The following is a 21,919-nucleotide window of genomic DNA, read 5'->3' as shown; positions in this document are numbered from 1 at the left end:
GGCTGGGGCCACCCGCGGCTGCCCGGCCCGGCCGGTCGGCGCAGAGTGGGCGTGGTCTCCTCCTGACGCCCCGCCCCTTCCCTCGCGAGGGGCGGATCTTCCGCCCCCGGCTGCGGCGCAATGCGGAAGAGATGGGCCTGCTGGAGCGGAAGTGACGCTTCCGGCGGCTGTGGCGGCGGCTGCGGGAGAAGGAGGAGGAGGAGCCGGAGGAAGAGGTGAGCAAGCTGGTGGGGGGGCGGGGAGCGGCTGCGGCCAGACCCACCGGTAGCCGGGCGGGCGGACGCCGCCAAGACCAGGCTCTGCCTCCGCAGCCTCAGCGGGAGCGGTGAGGGGCGACCGCGAGCAGCCAGGGTGCGGGAGGGCGGGCGGGGTTGTGAGGGGACCACGGGTTGTGCGGGTGCCGCGTCAGGCTGGGGGCTGTGGTGACAGCGGCTGTCAGCCTGCCCGCGGGAACGAACCGAATCCGCCTGGGCGCCGGGGCATCTCTTCTGGCGCATAAATGGAGGGTTTGGGCTGCTCGGCTCCTCCGTCTCTCCGAGAAGGAGCCGTTTTCCCGGGCAGTCAACTGCCCGGGACCCCCGAGGAGCCCCAGTCGGGTCGGTGCCCCAAGTCGTGACTCTTCCCGGGTGGCCATTCGTATTTATCGGCCCCGCCTGCCGTCCCCTCAGCCGGCGGTAGCCCGGGGCAGGAGAGGCGGCGGTAACTTGTGCCTTTTCCCTTGCCCTTCGTCGCCACCCCCGGGAGAGCCTGTCGTGTAGGATAATCCTTTTCCTCCTCCTGCCCCCTAAGGAGCTTTGAACCAGCCTTGTCACCCTTACCTCCCACCTCCGCTCCTTTCCCCTCGAAGGAACTGCTTGAAGTTTCCAAATAGGTTCCCTTTCAACGTAGTGACAGATCTTGAAGCAGGAAGCTGATAAACAACTCCGGACGAAATGCGCTCAAAATTTTTCCTCTCAGTAAGCATAAATTAAACGGGAAACTCAACCAAACCGTTGATTGACTTACAGTGCTAAAACCTTGTCTTGCCTTGGTATGAGAATTGGTAGCTTTTCCTCTTGCTTTTTGGTAAAATTAAGTGACGACTTATCTTTTGGAAAAAGCCATTTTCTCCCTGAGCTGTCTGTTTTTTCCCACCCCAACCCCCCATCAAAACCTGGCAGGGAGGGACTTTTGGATGCTTTGCAGTCCTTGCTGCAGAAGGAAACATCAGCTTCATTTGCTTTGCTTTGCTTGCTTTTCACAGGGCTGCCTCCGAAGAAAGGAGAATGGCGTTCAGTAAAGGATTCCGGATCTATCACAAATTGGATCCCCCACCTTTCAGCCTCATAGTGGAAACTAGGCATAAGGAAGAATGTCTCATGTTCGAGTCTGGGGCTGTCGCCGTGCTCTGTAAGTCATCTGTTAGAGCCCAATTTGTCATGGTCTCTGTTTTGATTTGAAACAATTCAGATGCAACCATTTTTTAGAAAAGAGCCCGACAACCCTTTCACTGTATTTCCTCTAGCAGATTATGCTTGTATTTCCTTTTAATCAAACTTACTTTCCTGCAAACTTTTTGTTAACAGGTTTTTGTTGAGGGGGTGCAGGGAGATGCAGGTTTTGGTTGCAGGATTTTGCTTTCTTGGGTTCTGCTGCTGCTTCTAAAAGTAAATGTTTTTTCCAAAGACATTGTTTCAGTTTGTATCATATATCACATAAACCCATACAGTGTCTTGCTTGACATATTTACTGGTAGGTCAGTTATAGTAGTAGGTATTAGCTAATATTATCCAATATTGTTGGAGTATTTCTGTTACAGCCGTTATGTTTTCATTAAGGGAATTGTAAACAACCTCTAGATTTTCGTGTGAGATACGTGATTGATTTCATATTATTTTTTAAAGTATTTTGATAGTCTAATTTAAAGAAAAGGACTATTGTACCACAAGAAAAATAGATTAGTAAGGATTGAGTTATTTTAGGGGCAGATGGATGAAATTAAAATTAATTTGAATACTGTGTTTCTTTCTTAACGTAAGATATGCCAGGTGTAGGGGCTCACGCCTGTAGTCCCAGCGCTTTGGGAGGCCAAGGGGGGCTGATCGCTTGAGGTGGGGAGTTTGAGACCAGTCTGGGCAGCGTGGTGAAACCCTTTCTGTACAAAAAATACAAAAAGTAGTCCGGCCTCGTCGTGTACACCTTTAGTCCTGGCTACTTGGGAGGCTGAGGTGGGTGGATTGATTGAGTCTGGAAGGTCGAGACTGCAGTGAGCCTTGATCTCGCCACTGCGCTCCAGCTTGGGCAACACAGTGAGACCCTGTTTCAAAAATTAAAAGAAAAAAATGTGTATTATTATATATACACATATATATGATTTAGGCAGATAATCCTAGTGTTAGGATTAGTTTAGTTACTGATTATATTTTTATAAATTAAAAATAGTGTTTGAAAGGCATACTTACAAATATAAGCCCTTAAATATCTTAAACTACTAAGCTTTCTCCAGCCTCAATAAATGAAGAGCATAAGACCTCACTCTTTGCATGTAGAATATTAATATCAGTTAAAGTGTTGACTAAATAGTATAATTGCATCTTGATGGGGAAAAAGATAGTGACATAATGAAAAGTCTTAAGCAAAGAACAGTGTATAAGAAATATATGTTTGGTACATACATTTTTTGAATGAAGGAGAAGGGGCTCTAGGTGTTCCAAGAAATAAGTATAAATAATATTGGCTATACTCAATCAGTATGGACTTAATTGCTTCAAGTTGTTTTTTGTATTTAAACTATACCTTGGTACAGTATTAATTTGCATTGCATATATTTTTATACTACAAGTGGAATTCTTATACTGATGAATTCTGAATTAAAATATTGGGGGGGTGGGTGGGGCGAATGTTTGTTTTTGTATGGGAAGCATTTTTCAGCTGCTTGTGTTTTTTGGTGATGTTACCTGACTTACTAATCTTGTATAAACTCTAAATGTTTCTTTAATTATGATTACTCATAATAGCAAGTCAAATGTTCAGCTACAAACTGTGTATTACTTATAGTTTTTAGAATTATTGCTATACTTTACTCCAAGGTTAGGAAACCTAAGAATAATCATATTTCCAAAACCTCCAGCAGCCATCTTTTATGCCAAATAATGGTTTGTTTTTACTAAAAGGCCCTAAAACATTTATTTTGGCATTAATGTGCATTCTAAGGAGAAAGAATATTAAAATATTGTCTAAGCTATTCTATTTTCATTAGATTTAGACTATGTGAGTAATTCAGAAAAAAATGTTGGAATATTGACTCTGTAAAGCTAACATAAATGGATGTCTAATCTCTTGGAATGTCATTATCTTTCCTACTATAAACTTTACAGTAATACTTAAAATATTAATATTTAAGAGCTAACAAACCTTCTTAAGTCATTTGACTTTTAAAATTAATTTGGCCTTCATTTTGGAATGATACCAAGGTTTGTATTGTGCTGTACAGTGTTCACTTTTAAAATCTTCACACTTTAAAAATGCCTGTTGTATTCAGAAGCTGTGCTTGGAAAATATCAATGTGTTCTCTTCATCTTCAATAATCCCAGCTCCCTGAATTTCAGTGCATTCTGCATATTCATCTACCTGAAGAATCTTCTAAAATCATGTTTTTTCTTTGTTTGTTTGCTTGTTTGTTTTTTGAGACAGGGTCTCACTCTGTTGCCCAGGCTGGAGTGCAATGGCGTGATCTCGGCTCACTGCAACCTCCACCCCCTGGGTTCAAGTGGTTCTCCTGCCTCGGCCTCCCAAGTAGCTGGAATTATAGGCGTAAACCACCACGCCTAGCTAATTTTTGTATTTTTAGTAGAGACAGGGTTTCACCATGTTGGCCAGGCTGGTCTTGAACTCCTGACCTCAGGTGATTCGCCTGCCTCAGCCTCCCAAAGTGCTGGGATTACAGGCATGAGCCACCGCGCCCGGCCCTAAAATCATTTTTTATATTAAAGCAAAGTGTAACCCTGTTTTTCACCAAGATTAAGTTTATACTCCTCAACCTGTCATTTGTCCAGTGTTGATCTCCTTTAAGGAGATCTGGTGTTTTCTCAGTGCCTTCCCAAGCACCATGCTTTTTTCAGCTTCATCATACTGTTGCTTTTTACACCTTCTTCTCCAAGACAGCAAGAGTGCTGCTTCTCTAATCTGAGCCTGTCAGTCCCACTGAGGTCCTACTCAGGTCTTCTTCCTTCATAAGACTCTGCCCCAACCACTCCAGCTCACCTTCATCTCTATTTTCTCTTCATTTCTCTAGAACTTACTCTGTATCACAAGGTGCATCCTTCTTTTTTGCTTTTATTTTTTGAGACAGGGTCTTGTTCTGTCACCCAGGCTGGAGTGCAGTGGCATGATCACGGCTCACTGTAATTGAACTCCCTGGAACTCCCGGGCTCAACTGATCCACCTGCCTCAGCCTCCTGAGTAGCTGGGACTACAGGTGCACACCACTATGCCCAGATAATTTTTTTTCATATTTTTTTGTAGATAGGGGGTTTCCTCATGTTGCTCTGCTGATCTCAAACTCCTGGATTCATGGTCTCCACCTGCCTCAGGCTCTCAAAGTGTTGGGATTACAGGCGTGAGCCACTGCTCCCAGCCAAGACGCATACTTCTTATGTGCTGGTTTTGTTGTTGTCTAAATGCTCATATGTAGGTGTTTTTCTTGGAAATGGGTGGTGGAAGTGACCCTAGCAGGACTTGGTCTTTATGTACACAAAGTTCCTAATTTCAAGTCTCTACTTGCCCTGACTTTACTTTAAAAAGTAAATTTTAAACAGACATTTTAGTCAGCATACAGTGTTGAGGATTAGCAATCACTTAATTTTCTTGGCTTTTGCTGAAGTGCCGTGAGATACCAAACATGAAATTTTATCTTTCATATTATTAGCACATACCAAAAGGTTGCAAGTAAAAATACAATGAAAATAGTCTCAGGCCATAGATCCCCTTAGGGACCCAAGTGTTCACTAATGCAGCCTCAAGACTCTGTCTTTATGTCGATAGGATTCTAAGCTTAAATCAGTCATGATGTTATAGACATTATCCGTGTTATAGTCACCTGGGCAGCTTTTACAAATACTACTGTCTGGGCTCCAGCCCCCTGGATATTCTGATATGATTAGACTGTGATGCTCATTTCTGAGCAAAGTGTATATAGGCCTTTCTATGATAGATTAGGGGATTGTTTTTTTTTTGGCTTGCAGATTTTATCCAAAATAACCATGTTTCCAGAATTTTGATGCTGTTGTCTTTTATGGGGCTACTAAGCAGTTTTCTTGAAACTCTCAGGCTGAACCAAGTACTAATACTCTTGTAGCACTTTGAGTATAGTGCCTCATATCATATGGAATTGTGCTCGGGTTCTGTGTCTGGATGCCGCGCTCCTTGAGAAAAAGGCCTGTGTGTCTTAGTAATATTTGCAGTCTTAGTGCTTAGTGTAGTGTTTTACTCATACTTGAAGAAAATGTGATTATTAAATGAATGACAGCAAGGGAAAGACTAACCTAGATTACAAAGTTGATAAACGTGCAGTTATTATGTTTGAAAATATGAGATATTTTTCTGTAAGTTTTTTTTGTTGTTTTTTGAGCAGAGTCTTGGTCTGTCGCTGAGGCTGGAGTGCAGTGGTATGAACTCGGTGCACTGCAACCTCCGCCTCCTGGGTTCAAGTGATTCTCGTGCCTCAGCTTCCTGAGTAGCTGGGACTACAGGCGCACACCAACATGCCCAGCTAATTTTTGTATTTTTAGTAGAGATGGGGCTTCACCATGTTGGCCAGGCTGATCTGAACTCCTGAACTCAAGTGATCCACCTGCCTTGGCCTCCCAAAGTGCTGGGATTATAGGCGTGAGCCACCAAGCCCAGCCCTATAAAACTTATTTCATATACATACATACATATATACATACATATACATATATATATTTTTTTTTTTTTTTTCTTTGAGACGTTGTTTCATTCTTGTTGCCCGGGCTGGAGTGCAATGGCACGATCTCGGCTCACTGCAACCTCCCCTTCCCGAGTTCAAGTGATTCTCCTGCATCAGCCTCCCAAGTAGCTGGGATTACAGGCATGCGCCACCATGCCCAGCTAATTTTGTATTTTTAGTAGAGACAGGGTTTCTCCATGTTGGTCAGGCTGGTCTTGAACTCCCGACCTCAGGTGATCCGCCTGCCTTGGCCTCCCAAAGTGCTGGGATTACAGGCATGAGTCACCACACCTGGCCTATTTCCTATATTTTTAAGAATTGTTATCTGACTGAACTGCTGATATAAAAGACATATATTACACATTATTTAGATTTGTTATTGACAGATCCTATTGGAAATAACTATTAACCGTATTAAGGTTTTTCTGAAATGCCAATTTGAAATGTCTATGATAAATGTTATTTATTATTTCTATAAGTACTATTAATTTGTTTCAAAATTACTTTTTTTTTTTTTCCAAGATGAAGTCTTGCTCTGTCACCCAAGTTGGAGTGCGGTGGTGCGATGTTGACTCACTACAGCCTCTGCCTCCTGGGTTCAAGCAGTTCTCCTGCCTCAGCCTCCTGATTAGCTGGGACCACAGGCGCCCCCCACCACACCCAGCTAATTTTTCTGTATTTTTAGTAGAGACGGGGTTTCACCATGTTGGCCAGGCTGGTCTCGAACTCCTGACCTTGTGATCCACCCACCTCGGCTTCCCAAAGTGCTGAGATTATAGGCGTGAGCCACCACGCCCGGCCTTCAAAATTATCTGTTTAAAATAGAAAATAATTTCATTATTTATTTCTTCTGTTGTGTTTATTTATTTAAAACACTTTCTAAAAAGTTCTTACCCTTAGATAAGTTAGTATGTTTTTTAGGAGTGTACCCATTTTTAGCATTACTCAGCTTTCAAAAGTATTTGTACAGCAAATGTTTGATTAAATTGCAATTTGATGTCTTTGGAATAGTTGTTCAGTGTAGCAGGTGAGCTCTGTGACTAGTTTGCTGCATCTACCAGTTTAAGCAGCTTGTGTGATGGTTAGCAAGTTATAAACAGGTACATATTTTTTTCCTGGAAACAATTTATTAAGAGATAAAAGATGACTCTCAGCTTTGTGTACAATTCATTGTTCTTAGTCTTTCTCCAGTTTACACACGCATACACAAAGACTGTCACAGGAGGACAAGCCGTCAGTCTGACATACATGCATTAAATTCACAATCTCAGTGTTTTACAGCCCATCTCAGGCTTCAATAAAGTGAATGATTCATTTCATAATTATATCCTAAATAGAAGATGGAGTAAAGAAAAGGTCAACATATGGGAAATGGAGGATAACTCTAAAAACAGAAGTTATGAATCTCTATGTAAAAGATGGGGATGAGGCCGGGCGCCGTGGCTCACACCTGTAATCCCAGCACTTTGGGAGGCTGAGGCGGGCAGATCACGAAGTCAGGAGATCGAGACCACCCTGGCTAACACGGTGAAATCCCGTCTCTACTAAAAATACAAAAAATTAGCCGGGCGCGGTGGCGGGTGCCTGTAGTCCCAGCTACTCAGGAGGCTGAGGCAGGAGAATGGCGTGAACCTGGGAGGCGGAGCTTGCAGTGAGCCAAGATCGCGCCACTGCACTCTGGCCTGGGCGAAAGAGCAAGACTCCGTCTCAAAAAATTAAATAAATAAATAAATAAATAAATAAATAAATAAATAAATAAAAATAAAAGATGGGGATGTGAGGTGACGCCATGGATTCCTAACTCTTAAAATTAAAGCTTTTGCTCTTTTCCGTATTACATGCTAGCATGGGAGTAAGGATGAATTGCTTTTATCTGTCTAGTGGTAAGATTACTTTCAGGCTTTTCAAGTAGCATAATTTGAGTCAGATTAGGACTCAAATCATGCATTTTATAAATAGCAAGGCCATATCACTGGACCTGGTTTTCCTCCAGGTTGTCCATATGAGATTCTTTGTCTATCTAATTTTTTCTTACAACATAAGTCATAATACTATATATAATACTAAATATAAGTCATAATACTATAGGATGATGTTCTGAGATCTTTATTACAGAATATGAAATATCCTCTCTTTTCTATAAAACTGCATAAAGGGTTTCATAGTGAAATGATAATGGCTACCACTTACTGGAAGCTTATTCTGACAGTCACAACATTAAGCCAGAGGTTTATAAACTTCATTGTTTTATGGTGACCTTATTATCTCATTAAGTTTTTTTTTTTTTTTTTTTTTTGAGAGAGAGAGTTTCACTCTTGTTGCCCAGGCTGGAGTGCAATGGTGCAATCTTGGCTCACTGCAACCTCTGCCTCCTGGGTTCAAGCAGTTCTCCTGCCTCAGCCTCCCAAGTAGCTGGGATTACAGGCATGTGGCACCACGCCCGGCTAATTTTGCATTTTTAGTAGAGATGGGGTTTCTTCATGTTGGTCAGGCTGGTCTTGAATTCCTGACCTCAGGTGATCTGCCCGCCTCAGCCCTCCAAAGTCCTGGAATTACAGGCGTGAGCCACTGTGCCTGGCCTCGTTAAGTTTTTCACAACACCCCTAGGCCACAAACAATACTTAATAGTTCTGTTTATCAAATAGTTAGGTCCAATAAATATTTGTGTCCCAACAACTTTTGTAGCTATTAAAAAAAATGCAGAAAAAATAGAACATTTATTTTCTTCATAAATAACCACAATTGACTAATGAGATGTATGTGCTTGTTGAGCACTGAGCACTAAATAGCTTTTCTTTTTTTTTTTTTCTTTTCTTTCTTTGTTTTTTAAGATGGAGTTTTACTCTTGTCATCTAGGTTGGAGTACAATGGCACAGTCTCGGCTCACTGCAACCTCTGCCTACGGGTTCAAGCAGTTCTCCTGCCTCAGCCTCTCAAGTAGCTGGGATTACAGGCACCCACTACCACACCTGGCTAATTTTTGTATTTTTAGTAGAGACAGGGTTTCACCATGTTGGCCAGGCTGGTCTCGAACTCCTGACCTCACGTGATCTGCCCACCATGGCCTCCCGAAGTGCTGGGATTACGGGTGTGAGCCACTGCTCCCAGCCTGAATAGCTTTTCAAACCTTGGAACAGAGTGCACTGTTGTCCTCATTTCCTGTTCCACATTGATTTTCAAGTGACACTTGCTTTTATCGCAGCAAACAGCAAAAATCCAGTTTCACTAATATATATCATCCAAGGAATGCACTGCAATCTAATATGACAACTCTGAAGCACCTCAGGTTAACACTTTGGCTGGTTTCCAGCATGTGTTGAGAATCTCAGTGTTTCCTTCTGTTTAAAATATGCAGCTTCCCTGGGAGTTTGCTGTAGTGCCGTGGGGCATCTTAGCACACAGTTCAGGAGATGTGGCATTTGACACACTTTATTTCATTCAGTTCAGATTGTGCTTTTATCCACATTTCAGAGATTTGGAAACTGAGGATTGGAAAGATAACTGCTCCAATGACATAGTCCTACCATTTAATTTTTTTACTGTAATTATTGTTTGTGCTGTTGTGAGGCTATTGTATTACTGTATACTGTGTGGCTATTATTTTCAGGGGTGGGGAATGAAGTGTAAAAATAAGGGAAGGTGTTAAGGTTAAGAGTGTAATTGGTAGCATTTTCTAATGAGGGAACTGTACACTTGTGTTTTTCCCTACAAACTATTAACATATTAATATATTAGAGGAGAAAGTATGGTTTAATTTACAGTAAAGTCATTAAAAACAAAGTTTCTTTCCTGGGCCAAGTTAAATGTCAGGTTCTAGACTTTTGGATACATGTAGTAGGTGGTAATGCCAAACAGTGTGTATAGTTTGTTTTTTTTTTAAATTGCCAAACGCTGTCAACATGATTGCCCTTTAGATAAGTTGCAGTGTCCTGTCTCTTTTAAAGAAAAATTTGCAAGTTGAGGGAAGAAGTGACTTTTTATAGTTGACTTTTTCAGCAGAGAAATCATGAAATTTAGACTTGTTATATATTACTTTATGTTAGGGTTGCAAAAATTCATTTTCTTTTTATAAATACCTTTGGAAGGTGCATATTTATTTTCTTTTTTTTTTCTTATGTGCCCCTGTAGTCTGAGGAATGTACCTATTTAATAGAAAGTAACTTAAATGTCAACTCTTTAAAAAGAAAATCAACCAAACTTTTTTATTCTGGGTTGGTAGTAGGATTGACCTACGGTCAAACCAGTAGTTCTTAAGTGCTTTCATTTCTTCACCACTTAACTTTGCTATGAGGAAATAAAAAGGAAAGGCAGAACTTCCACTCTCACTGAATAGTAAAAACTCTGTGACTTTTTATTACATCATCTCAGGTCTATCAGATGTTCCAACTTGTCCTATAAAGTATAAGTAACTCAAGACTGTAACGGGAGCTTCTGACCATAGTGGAGTAACAGGAACTAGATTTACCTTCCTACCTTAATTAACAACAATAAAATGAACAAAATACATGGAATGATTTGCAGATCTTGAAGAAAAGGCAGCACAAGATGCTGACCCCTGAGAGAAGGGAAACAAATGAGGTAGGCTTTATGAATGCTCCAGCTTACTGCCTGGAGAGCTTCCAGGCCACAGCAGCAGAAGAGTCACTCAAACAAAGCTTGACAGGATTCCTGAGTAGGGAATATGGGGAGGCCAAGGCAGCCAGAATCTCAGGGCTGTGTACTAGAGATGAGACAGTTGCACAAAGAGCTCCAGAGATCTGTAGAGGACTCCGTTTGATACTTCAGCTCAGTGCTGATCGGTGCCAGTGTGTAAGGAAACCATTAGAGGCAGGGAAGGAATCACCAAAAAGGAGTAGGCAGAAAAAAATTTCTGGAGCTCACACAGGGCTGGGAATAGTTCATGTTTAACAACCAGAGTGGAGAAGTCCTGCATGGAGAATTGGATTGAGTACTGAAAAGGGTATACTGCTTCAGTAAAGGGGCAAAGTAGTCCTAGACTAAATTCCACTCCAGCCCTCCCTAACAGAGCTTAAAAGCAAGACCCAAAGGGATGCCACTGTTTCCAAGTAACTGAACTTCCAAATAACTGTATCCCAGAACGAAGTTTAAGAATATGTATAGGAATATAGGAAAATATACCTCATAAGGAGCAAAGTCAAATGTAGAAACAGATGCTGTAATAGACAAGGACATTAAAACAGCTATTATAAATATACTTCATATGTTCAACAAGTAGAGGAAAAAATGAACCTGTTAAGAAGAGATATGAAAAATGTGAAAGAGGCCAGGCGCGCTGGCTTACACTGTTAATCTCAGCACTGTGGGAGGCCGAGGTGGGCGGATCACCTGAGGTCAGGTGTTCAAGACCAGCCTGGCCAACATGGTGAAACCCCATCTCTACTAAAAATACAAAGTTAGCTGGGCATGGTGGCAGGCATCTGTAATCCCAGCTACTCGAGAGGCTGAGGCAGGAGAATTACTTGAACCCAGGAGGTGGAGGTTGCAGTGAGCCAAGAGCATGCCATTGCATTCCAGTCTGGGCAACAGAGCAAGACTGTCTCTTAAAAAAAAAAAAAAAAAAAAAAAAAAAGTGAAAGACCCAAATGGACTTCTAGATGTGATAGGGATTACTATATTAGACATTGTAGAAGAAATGATTGGCAAACTTGAAGACATAGTAATAGAAACTGTCCCAAATAAAATACAGAGAGAAAAAAAGGCTAAAATAAATAAATACACAGAGCATCAGTGAACTGCAGGATGACTTCCAGTGACCCAATATACATGAATATGTGGATCCCAGAAAGAAGGTGGTAGGGAAGAAAAATACTTGAAGAAATAATAGCTGGTAATTTTGCAAATTTGATGAAATCTGTGAATCCACATATCCAAGAAGCTAAATGAACACAAAGCAGAACACTATACCCAAATACATGATCAAATTACTGTTTACCAGTGATACAGAGAAGATCTTAAAAGTAGCCCAAGGAAGAAAAGACACACATTTACAGAAGAGTGAAGATAAGAATGATAGTAGACTTTTCTTTACAAGCAATCCAAGCCAGAGGACGTTGGGAACATCTTTAAAGTACTGGAAGGAAGAAACCAAACTAAACCATTCACCTAGAGTTTTGTACCCAACCACAAATGAAGATGTAAAGACTTCAGACATTTGAAGGTGGAAAAAATATGAGCTAATTATAATGACTAGCAGTTTAATATTATAGTATTACCTTTCTTAGCATCCAATACCAACATTTTCAAAACTTTTGAGATTATAAAGTCTGAATCAGTGAAATTTTGAAAGAAGCATACAAAGTGAAAGAAGCAATAAAGAGTGGAATGGGCTAGTGCAATTGGTTAGCCTTGTAGAGTATCAAAAGGAAGTATAGTTTTAAAAATTGCGTATCATATTTTTACTGGTGACAATTAAAATTTGCTTGTTTTAATGGTTGTTAATAAGAATTTGTATTTTATCTTTTTCCAGCTTAGAGTTTATAAAGATAAGCCATTGCTGATCTGTAGTGTTACGTATGTGAGCACATGCATTCACAATGGGTTGCATTTCATAGCTACTGAACCAAATGACTGAATGATTTGGCACTTGGAGGAAATAAATTTGGCATTTGGAGAGATGTATAAATTCTTCTTGGTTGGATACTCATTACTTCCTCAGTTCAGAATGAAAAAATTTTAGACCCTTGAAATTCCTGGATAATTCTAGGCCAACTGAGTCAGTGAAAAGAAAAAAATTTTAAAAAAACTGTATTGTCTCAAAACATTAAATATTTCTACATGTTAAATGTACTTATTAAAATTTTGTGTTTCTGTTTCATTATAGTCTTATTTAACTTTTTATATATAAAAGTGTGTTTACTTATATAACTAGCTCTTAGCAATAAATATTTATTGAGAGTTATGTTTCATTCTTTTCACTAGTGGACCATAGGATTGCTGTAGTCTCTTGAATGTGTTGCTGAAATACAGATAAACAAAATCATTTACTATCCTGTGGACCGTGTGTGAACTGTAAGTAGAATGAATCTTCTTTTTTTAATTTTTTTTTTTTGAGACAGAGTCTCACTTTGTTGCCCAGGCTGGAGTGCAGTGGCATGATCTTGGCTCACTAACCTCAACCTCCTGGGTTCAAGTGATTCTCCTGCCTCAGCCTCCCGAGTAGCTGAAATTACGGGTGTGCACCACCATGCCCAGCTGATTTTTGTATCTCTTTATTAGAGACAGGGTTTCACCTTACTGGCCAGGCTGGTCTCGAACTCCTGACATTAGGTGATCCACCTGCCTCAGCTCCCCAAAGTGCTGGGGTTACAGGCATGAGCCACTGTGCCTGGCCTCTTTTTGTTTTTATTTTTAAATTCCAGAATCTTATAATTAAGTAAATTCTAGCTGGTTGTACCTTAGTGCTCATTAGTTGTCTGTCCTTGGTTAGCACTGGGAATATATCTTTGGCCTATCTTGTTCCCAGTTTTATCAATTCTCTTAGAGAATGGAGTAGAAAGTATAGTTTTCAGATTTTTAGTTGTGGCAAAGTGACGTGGGATTGATACAGAGCTGGGTTGAATAATTATGTTGGATGACACAATTGAGATCCAGCTTTTTGAAACTCAGATAATGGGTTAGAACCCACAAAAGGAAAATGCACTTCCCCTTGCACTAGATTGAGTGTTTGTGTATTCCTGAACCAAAAATGACTATTGAGATATCATGTGCTGTTTGGATCAGGTAGATCATTGGCAGAAGAAGGTAGAAATTTCTGTGATTTCCATAGTATCACAAACTGTTTGGTGGCTACCAAATGAGGAAGAGTTGGAATAGGTACCGTATTGATGGTCTTATCAACCACTGCATATCCTCAAACCTGATCTTTCCTTCAGTCTCTCTTATCTCAATGGATTGTACTCCATCTACCAAGTTGTTTCAAACAACTTAAGAATCATCCGCAACACCTCTTCCCCTCACATTTCACACATTCTCTCTATTACCAAGTCTAGTCAATTCCTTCTCTTAATTTCCTTGAGATTCCGTGCAACTGCCTCCACTTAGCTGGCTCTGTTTCAATCAAGACGCTGTTGTGTCTTTCATGGATCATTACAATTGCCTCCTTAACTGGTCTCTCTGCTTCTACTTACCACACCTACACCCCAGTCTTTTAAAAAACACAGTTTAGATCTTATTATTCCCCTGCCTAATACTCTTCAGTGATTGGCCACTGAAGTTAAAATCTAAACTCTAAGATGACCTACAATAAAATCGAGTTTCTGCTTCCCTCTTCAACCTGTTACCACTTTACCTCTTGGTTTCTATGTTCCAACCTCATTGGCCGCCTTTCAGTTCTGAATCTACCAAATTCTTTCTGGCATCAGGGTCTTTACATATGCTGTTCCTTCTGCTCAAATGTATTTTTTTAAATAATAAGCTTTTAAAATTATAATACATGTAGAAAAGTATATAAATCTTAAACATATAGCTTGATATATTATTATAGAATGAGCATACCCTTATTACCACAACTGGGTTGAGAAATAGAACATTATTACTAGCATACCAGAGAGCTTTCCAGAGAGTAATCCCCTCATGCTCCTTCCCAATTATCTTTATTATGATCTGCAAAGATAATCACTATTCAGACCTCTTACATCATAGAATAGTTTTAAGTGTTTTTCAACTTAACATAAATGGAATCATTCTCTGTGTATTCTTTTTTTTTTTTTTTTTTGAGACGGAGTCTCACTCTGTCGCCCAGGCTGGAGTGCAGTGGCGCAATCTCAGCTCACTGCAAGCTCTGCCTCCCGGGTTCACGCCATTCTCCTGCCTCAGCCTCTCCGAGTAGCTGGGACTACAGGCGCCCGCCACCACGCCCGGCTAATTTTTTTTTTTTTTGTATTTTTAGTAGAGACGGGGTTTCACCGTGGTCTCGATCTCCTGACCTCATGATCCGCCCGCCTCGGCCTCCCAAAGTGCTGGGATTACAAGCGTGAGCCACCGTGCCCGGCCCTCTGTGTATTCTTTGGTATCTAGTTTCTTTCACTCAATGAAATCATCCATGTTGATATATGGGAAATCATCCATGTTGTAGCAAGTGGCAGTAGTTTACTCATTTTTGTTGCAGTGTAGTCCATTTTATGAATATTAAAATATTTAGCTGTTTTGTTGACATTTGCTTTATTTCCAGTTTTGCTATTATAAATGACACAAGTATGAACATCCTTGTACATGTTTTTTGGTACATATGTACACATTTCTGTTGGATATATTCTTAGGAATGGAATTGCTGGATCACAGTATATGTGTATGTCGCCTGAAACATTTTTATGTCCACTGTTTATTTGGCTAGCCTTCCTGTCTCACTATAAAGGTCACTTCCTCAGTGAGGTTTATTCTAATCATTGTCCTCCTCCAACAAACAATTTTAAATTAGGTTCTCCCATTGTAATCTGTTGGAACTCCATTATAGTACTTACTATAATTTATAATTTTGGATTTGTATGGTTATATAATACCTGTCTTCCTAATCTGATTCCTAAGAAGGTGTCACGGTACTGACTGTTTTTATTCCTAGAACCTTGCCAGGGGCCTGGTGCGTGGTAGGCATTCAGTAAATACTTCTTGCATGAATGAATGAAAGTTTTTTTTTTTTTTCCTTAAACGTCACCAAGATTGGAATGTGCAGTTTAAATAGGACATTAATTTAGATAGTTTAATGTCTTTCAGCTGGAATTTTAATTACTTTTATAAGAGGAACCTTTTCCTTTTAAAATAATTTTTCTCTTTATATATGATGAAATGGAAAGAAGCTTTACTGCCAGTTAGTTATGTGATCTTGGATGAATGATCTAATCTCTACTCTTTTTCTTCTGAAAATGAGAAGCTTGGATTACGTGATCTCTAGGATCCTCATACAGGAGGTTCTCTGGCTCTATACCAAAGTGCTGTCTGCATGCAAATAAGCTCACCACAAACTGCAGTGCATGCAACCACAGGCAAATTGTGGTTCTAGAGAGATCATTCTAACATGCAGTCTTATTTTTACATTTTTATTGACCTTCTTTAGCTTACTCTTCTGTATCAGCTGGGGAAGAACAGTGTATTCTCAGACTACAAGGTTGGACCCACAGCAGAATGTTGACATTGGATAGTAGGCCCTTCATTTGGATGGCTTTATTATTTAGCTTAAATTATTATAATTCATCAGAAGTTGGAGAAATTTACATTTAAATTTAATCCCCAAAATACTTTTAAAGTTAAATGAAAGTGACATTTAAGTTACCTATTGCTCTTGGATAAGAAGTTAATTTTGTTTCTTTTCTGTTCAGATGTGGAATTAGCAATGCAGGTGTGATTATCATGTGACAACTATGTTATGTTTAACAAGCCTCTCTTTTAGAGCCACAACTCATGAAAATCAAGAAATAGGCATATGATTATGTCTTCATCTGAATTTTTATAGTTTGATCCTAATACTTCATTATTTGCCTTAAATTCTAATTTGAGAAACGAGGTTGTAATACAACAATGCTGAATAATGCCAGTTATGTCACATGACATAGCATTATAAGTAACTGCCGGACGCAGTGGCTCACACCTGTAATCCCAGCACTTTGGGAGGCTGAGGCGGGCTGATCACGAGGTCAAGAGATCGAGACCATCCTGGCCAACATGGTGAAACCGTGTTTCTACTAAAAATACAAAAATTAGCTGGGCATGGTGGTGCCGCCTGTAGTCCCAGCTACCCGGGAGGCTGAGGCAGAAGAATCACTTGAACCCAGGAGGTGGAGGTTGCAGTGAGCCAAGATCACACCACTGCACTCCAGCCTGGCGACAGAGTGAGACTCCATCTCAAAAAAAAAAAAAAAGTAAGTCACTCCAGAAAAAAGAAAAAGGTGGAGGATGTCAAGTAATATGATAGAGCACAATTGATATGTTAAATTTTGATAGATAACAATTGATATATTTATACTCTGAGTGTTTTCTGTAGTCTATAAATAGACCACCTCTACCGTTTCTATTTTTGTTACCTTCCAGTAGCTTAAAGAGGAAAAGTTGTAGGTTGGACCTCCCTTCAGTCATGCATGAATTTGTTCGGTTAAAACAAGCTTGAAAACATGCACACAACTAAAATAAGGAAGGAGTTGAGTTATCTGAATTAAGTTGTAGGATATTACTACCTCATGGCTTTATATAGTTTTAAATATTTCCTAACTTCTGTGATAATGAGCAAAAACAAACTTATTATTTTCCAAAGATAGTTTCCATTTCAACAGGTAGAATATTAAAACTAAATTATTTAGGATGAATATAAGGAAAACATTGATGGCAGGGTATAACAATATTTACCCTTCCTAAGGCCTCCATTCTGGAATTACTAAATCTTCTCCTTTCTTAATTTATTATATATTTACTATTTGATGAGTGTTTGAGAGCCTTGGGAAGTGTGGGCTATGGGGCCATTCTAAAGATTGTAGGACTTACTAGTCCCTTTGAAGTTTATAAAAGTCCAAATCAATCAGGTGCAATGGCTCACACTTACAATCCCAGCACTTTGGGAAGTTGAGGCGGGAGAATCGCTTGAGCCCAGGGGTTTCAGGTTACGGTGAGCTATGATCATGCCACTGCACTCAGGCTTGGGTGAGAGTGAGAGATCCTGTCTGGGGAAAAAAAAAAGTTCAAATGTCTATTGAACTTTTGGCTAATGCACTCCTGGTCTAGGGTAATTAGAGAAAAGTACTTCTCTGATCCCTTAGAATTCTAGTAGCTTCTGGCTCTCTCAAGATAATTGGCCAGAGTTATCTCTCTCCTTTCTGAATTTGTCCAGTATTTCAAAGAATGTAATGAGAATAATTTTTTTAACATTTTATTTGGAGAAATAGTGTAACTGTTACATATGTCACCTAGCCTCCATAATATCAACTCACGAACACTTTTGTTTTTCTATATTTCTACCGTCTCTCCCTCATTTATTTATTTATTTATTTATGTTTTTATTTATTTATTTTGAGAAGGCGTCTTGTTCTGTCACTCAGGCTGGAATACAATGATGTAATCTCGGCTCACTGCAACCTCAACCTCCTGGGTTCGAGCTTTTATGCCTTAGCCTTCCAAGTAGCTGGGATTACAGGTGTCTGCAACCATGCCTGGCTAATTTTTGTATTTTTTTTGTAGTAGAGATGGGTTTTTTACCATGTTGGCCAGGCTAGTCTCACACTCCTGACCTCAAGTGATCCTCCCACCTTGGCCTCCCAAAGTGCTGGGATTACAGGCATGAGCCACCACGCCCCACCTGATTTCCATGTCTTTTACATGAAACACATGGCAGTGAGAATTCTGTCAATACTCTTTAGGCATAACGTAAGTACATGAGTTTAATAGGCAGTGTTTTAAAAGCGTGTTGGATCCATGGGTGAATTGAAATATATTTCTAATACATAAGTAAGATTGGTTTTTATGTAGCTTTTTAATTGTTCTGTGATTAATAAGCCATTGAAAAATGAATCTTGTTAATTGGTAAAATTTTCTTATTGTCTTTATGTGGCAAGTTTTGGTTATCCCTCACCTGTTACATATTATTCTACCTTTATTTTTTATTTTTTAGGGATGGGGTCTTGCTATCTTGCCTAGGATGGTGTTGAACTCTTGAGTTCAAGCAATCCACTTGCTTGGCCTCTTAAAGTGTTAGGATTACAGGCGTGAGCCACCACACCCAGCAAAATGATTCTTTTTGGGCCCATAAAGAAGTTTTTCTTTTCTAATAAAGAGTTGGTGTCAAATGGAAAAAAAAAAAGGTACCTAAGAAAAGGTATGAATGAAAGATGGTGTTGAGTATGACATGGGGAAAATAGAGTCTTTTCCTTTAAAATAAGCTATAGAGGGAGTTAGGTACTATTTATTCCTGAGGTGTTATAGCAGAAACTTTAGAAGTTGGAATTTGCTTTAGCTTATGTGTTCAGCATGTGAACTAATGAGGCGCAGGCCGCCTTACCTCAGCTGAACTGCTGTCGATCTTGATGGGCTCAGAATCACTCTGAAAGCTATTCTCTTCTAGGACATTCCTACCTACTTATGGTTAGAAATCAGTAACTTACAAAGAAAGGTTTGTTTTGCCTAGCATCTCGTTTGTTTAATAACCACCATGAATAGGAGGGGAAAAAAAATACCTCTTCACAAAAGGGAGTTTATTCCGTTCATTGAAAGTGCAGTGGATACCTTGAAAGACTGCACTATCAGGAAAGTGACCTGAACTTCCCTAACACTGTATCTTCCGAACTTTCATTTCCGCTCATTCTTTCAGTTTGCTTCCTCTGAGCTCCCCGCACACCCTGCCACTTCATAAACTTCAGTATTTTAAACCCTGGTTAGCAGTCATTTAACAGTGCCTATATTTGCCACCCCCACCTTACTACTCCCTGCCACAGATATACACATTTGAAAGTTTCCAGACATAACTGAGGAGTTGTTGAATGTGAATCTCAGTAATGAGGGCATTCAAATACTTTCAATGATAAAATGTTTTACCTCTTTTTTGAGACGGAGTCTCACTGTGTCACCCAGGCTGGAGTGCAGTGGTGCATCTCGGCTCACTGCAACCTCCGCCTCCCGGGCTCAACCAATTCTCCTGCCTCAGCCTCCCAAGTAGCTGGGATTACAGACGTGCATCACCACGCCCACCTAATTTTTGTATTTTTAGTAGAGACAGGGTTTCACCATGTTGGCCAGGCTGGTCTCGATCTCCCAACCTCAGGTGATCCACTTTATATATTATCTTTAAATTAGCAAAACATGTTCTTTAATGCACAACCTTTCCATTTGTTTTTGTCTATTAGATGAATATTTAATCAGCAGCTGCAGTGTTCCATTCAGAGTCTCTGTGTTACGTTAGGTATTGTGTTGAGATATAAGGAAATGACGCTAGGTGCAATTGCTCATGCCTGTAATCCCAGTACTTTGGGAGGCCAAGGCAGGAGGATCACTTGAAGCCAGAAGTTTCAGACCAGCCTGGGCAACATAGAAAGACTCTGTCTCTACAAAAAATAAAAATTAACCGGGTATGGTGGCACATGCCTATAGTCCTAATACTACTCAGTAGTAGTCCTGTAGTATTAGTGCCTGTAGTCCTAGCTACTCAGGAAGGAGGCTGAGGCAGGAGGATCACTTGAGCCCAGGAGCTTGAAGTTACAGTGAGTCGCGATTGTGCCACTGTACTCCAGCCTGGGTGATATAGTGAGATCCTGTCTCAAAAAAAAAAAAAAAAAAAAAGGAAAAAGAAATAAGACTTAGTTTCTGTTGTTACTAGTTTACATGTAACTATAGTATAAAATAGGAGAAAGATTTACCTCCAGCTAGAGTGATCAGGGAAAATCTTTGGGAATGGAAGTGGTGTTTTAATTTGGAACTGAAGGATAGGTAATATTTGGAAATACAAAGATGATTAAAGGTTGGTCCAGATGAAACAACAGTATGAAAAAAGGGAGAAAGGGAAGAGAATGTGGAACATGTGGGCAACAAAATTATTCATTTTGGCTGAAGCATGGGCTGCAAGGGAGATTATTAAGGGAAAAAGAATGATGGTGATGATTGTAAAATATTTCTAAGTGCTGTATTTTATCTAAAGATTATACATATTATTTTATGTAATGTTGTATAGCCTTTCTTATTTTAAATAATCTCTTTATAGTAGAAGATTCTAAAATAATTTTCTGGAATTAAATTACCAGAGAAGTGGGGCAGAAATTTAATTAGGTTCATCCTCCTTCCATCGTGTATTTTTGTGAATTTTATGGAGTCTCATAAAATAAGGAAATCTTTTTTCCCCATTAAAAAATGTACAGGGAGGGAATAACAAGGTATTTAGAAGAGTTTACCTTATTAACATCAGAGATAAAAGCTTCTTTATCTGGGAATAAGTATATGTATTTTTAAAAATTATTTTTGCTGGTTACATTGAAAAAATTCTAATTTTGAAGCAATTTAAAACATAAAGAAAGGTTGAAGTATGGTACAAATAACTTTTTTCCTCTGGACTTCTTCTTTTTTTTTTTTTTTTTTTTTTTTTTGCCCCAGAACTGAGTGGATTCTCTGGACTTTTTAAGAATAGGTTGCTGGCGTGATGCCCCATCACCCCCAAATACTTTGCTATGTATTTCCTAGAAAGACATTCTCTTGTAAAACTATCATAAAATTAACAGTGATGTATTATGGCTATCTAATCCTTATCCTCTCTTCAATTTTTACCAATTGCCCAACAATGTCTTTTATAGCAAAAGGATCCAGTTCAGATGTGTACATTTTATTTTGTTGTCATGTCTCTTTAGTCTCCTTAAATGGAAAAATTTCTCGATCTTTGACATTTGTGGCCTTAAAAATGTTGAAAGTGAAAGCCAGTTACTTTGTAGACTCTCCCTCACTTTGGGTCTGTCTGATGGCTCATGCATAGATTCAGGTTATTCACCTCTGGCAGGAGTATTGCAGCAATGGTGCTCTTTTCATTGTGTCTTGACAAGTGGCTCACAGTTTTGATTTGTCCTCTTACTGTTGGTGTTCACTTTGGTTTGCTGTTGTTGTTGTTGTTGAGACAGGGTTTCACTCTGTCGGCCAGGTTGGAGTGCAGTGGCATGATCTCAGCTCACTGTAGCCTTGACTTCCCAGGCTCAATCAACCTTCCCACCACAGCCTCCTGAGTAATTGGGACACCAGGTGCATGCCACCACACCTGGATAATTTTTATATTTTTTTGTAGAGACAGGGTCTCGCCATGTTGCCCAGGCTGGTCTCGAACTCCTGGGCTCAAGGGGTCCTTCTGCCTCAGCTTCCCGAAGTGCTGGGATTACAGGGGTGAGCCACTGTGCCAGGCCCCTGTTGGTGTTCACTTTGATTACTTGATAAAGGTGATGGTTTGCTAGGCATGTCGGGAAGACTTTTTTTCCCTTTATAATTGTTTTGCCCGTTCCTCATGAGACTTTC

The 21,919-nt window shown here is 39.9% G+C and overlaps 1 protein-coding gene across 17 annotated transcripts in view; it reads left to right on the top strand.

Moving 5' to 3' along the window:
- The first annotated feature begins 120 nt into the window (after positions 1 to 120).
- The window catches only part of SYNJ1 (synaptojanin 1), a 99,366-nt gene continuing 77,567 nt past the window's right edge, over positions 121 to 21,919 (top strand). For 14 of the 17 annotated variants that reach the window (XM_030806140.1, XM_030806150.1, XM_030806136.1 and 11 more), the window contains exons 1-2: positions 228 to 325; positions 1,244 to 1,389. In XM_030806140.1, coding sequence (XP_030662000.1) covers positions 1,266 to 1,389 — 124 coding nt within the window. In that variant the 5' untranslated portion in view covers positions 228 to 325; positions 1,244 to 1,265. The other 3 variants (XM_030806133.1, XM_030806147.1, XM_030806135.1) reach the window with 3 other exon arrangements.

Source organism: Nomascus leucogenys, chromosome 25 (genome assembly GCF_006542625.1).
Source record: "Nomascus leucogenys isolate Asia chromosome 25, Asia_NLE_v1, whole genome shotgun sequence".
In the NCBI taxonomy this organism is placed as follows: domain Eukaryota; kingdom Metazoa; phylum Chordata; class Mammalia; order Primates; family Hylobatidae; genus Nomascus; species Nomascus leucogenys.
This window is presented reverse-complemented; position numbering and strand designations above follow the sequence as displayed.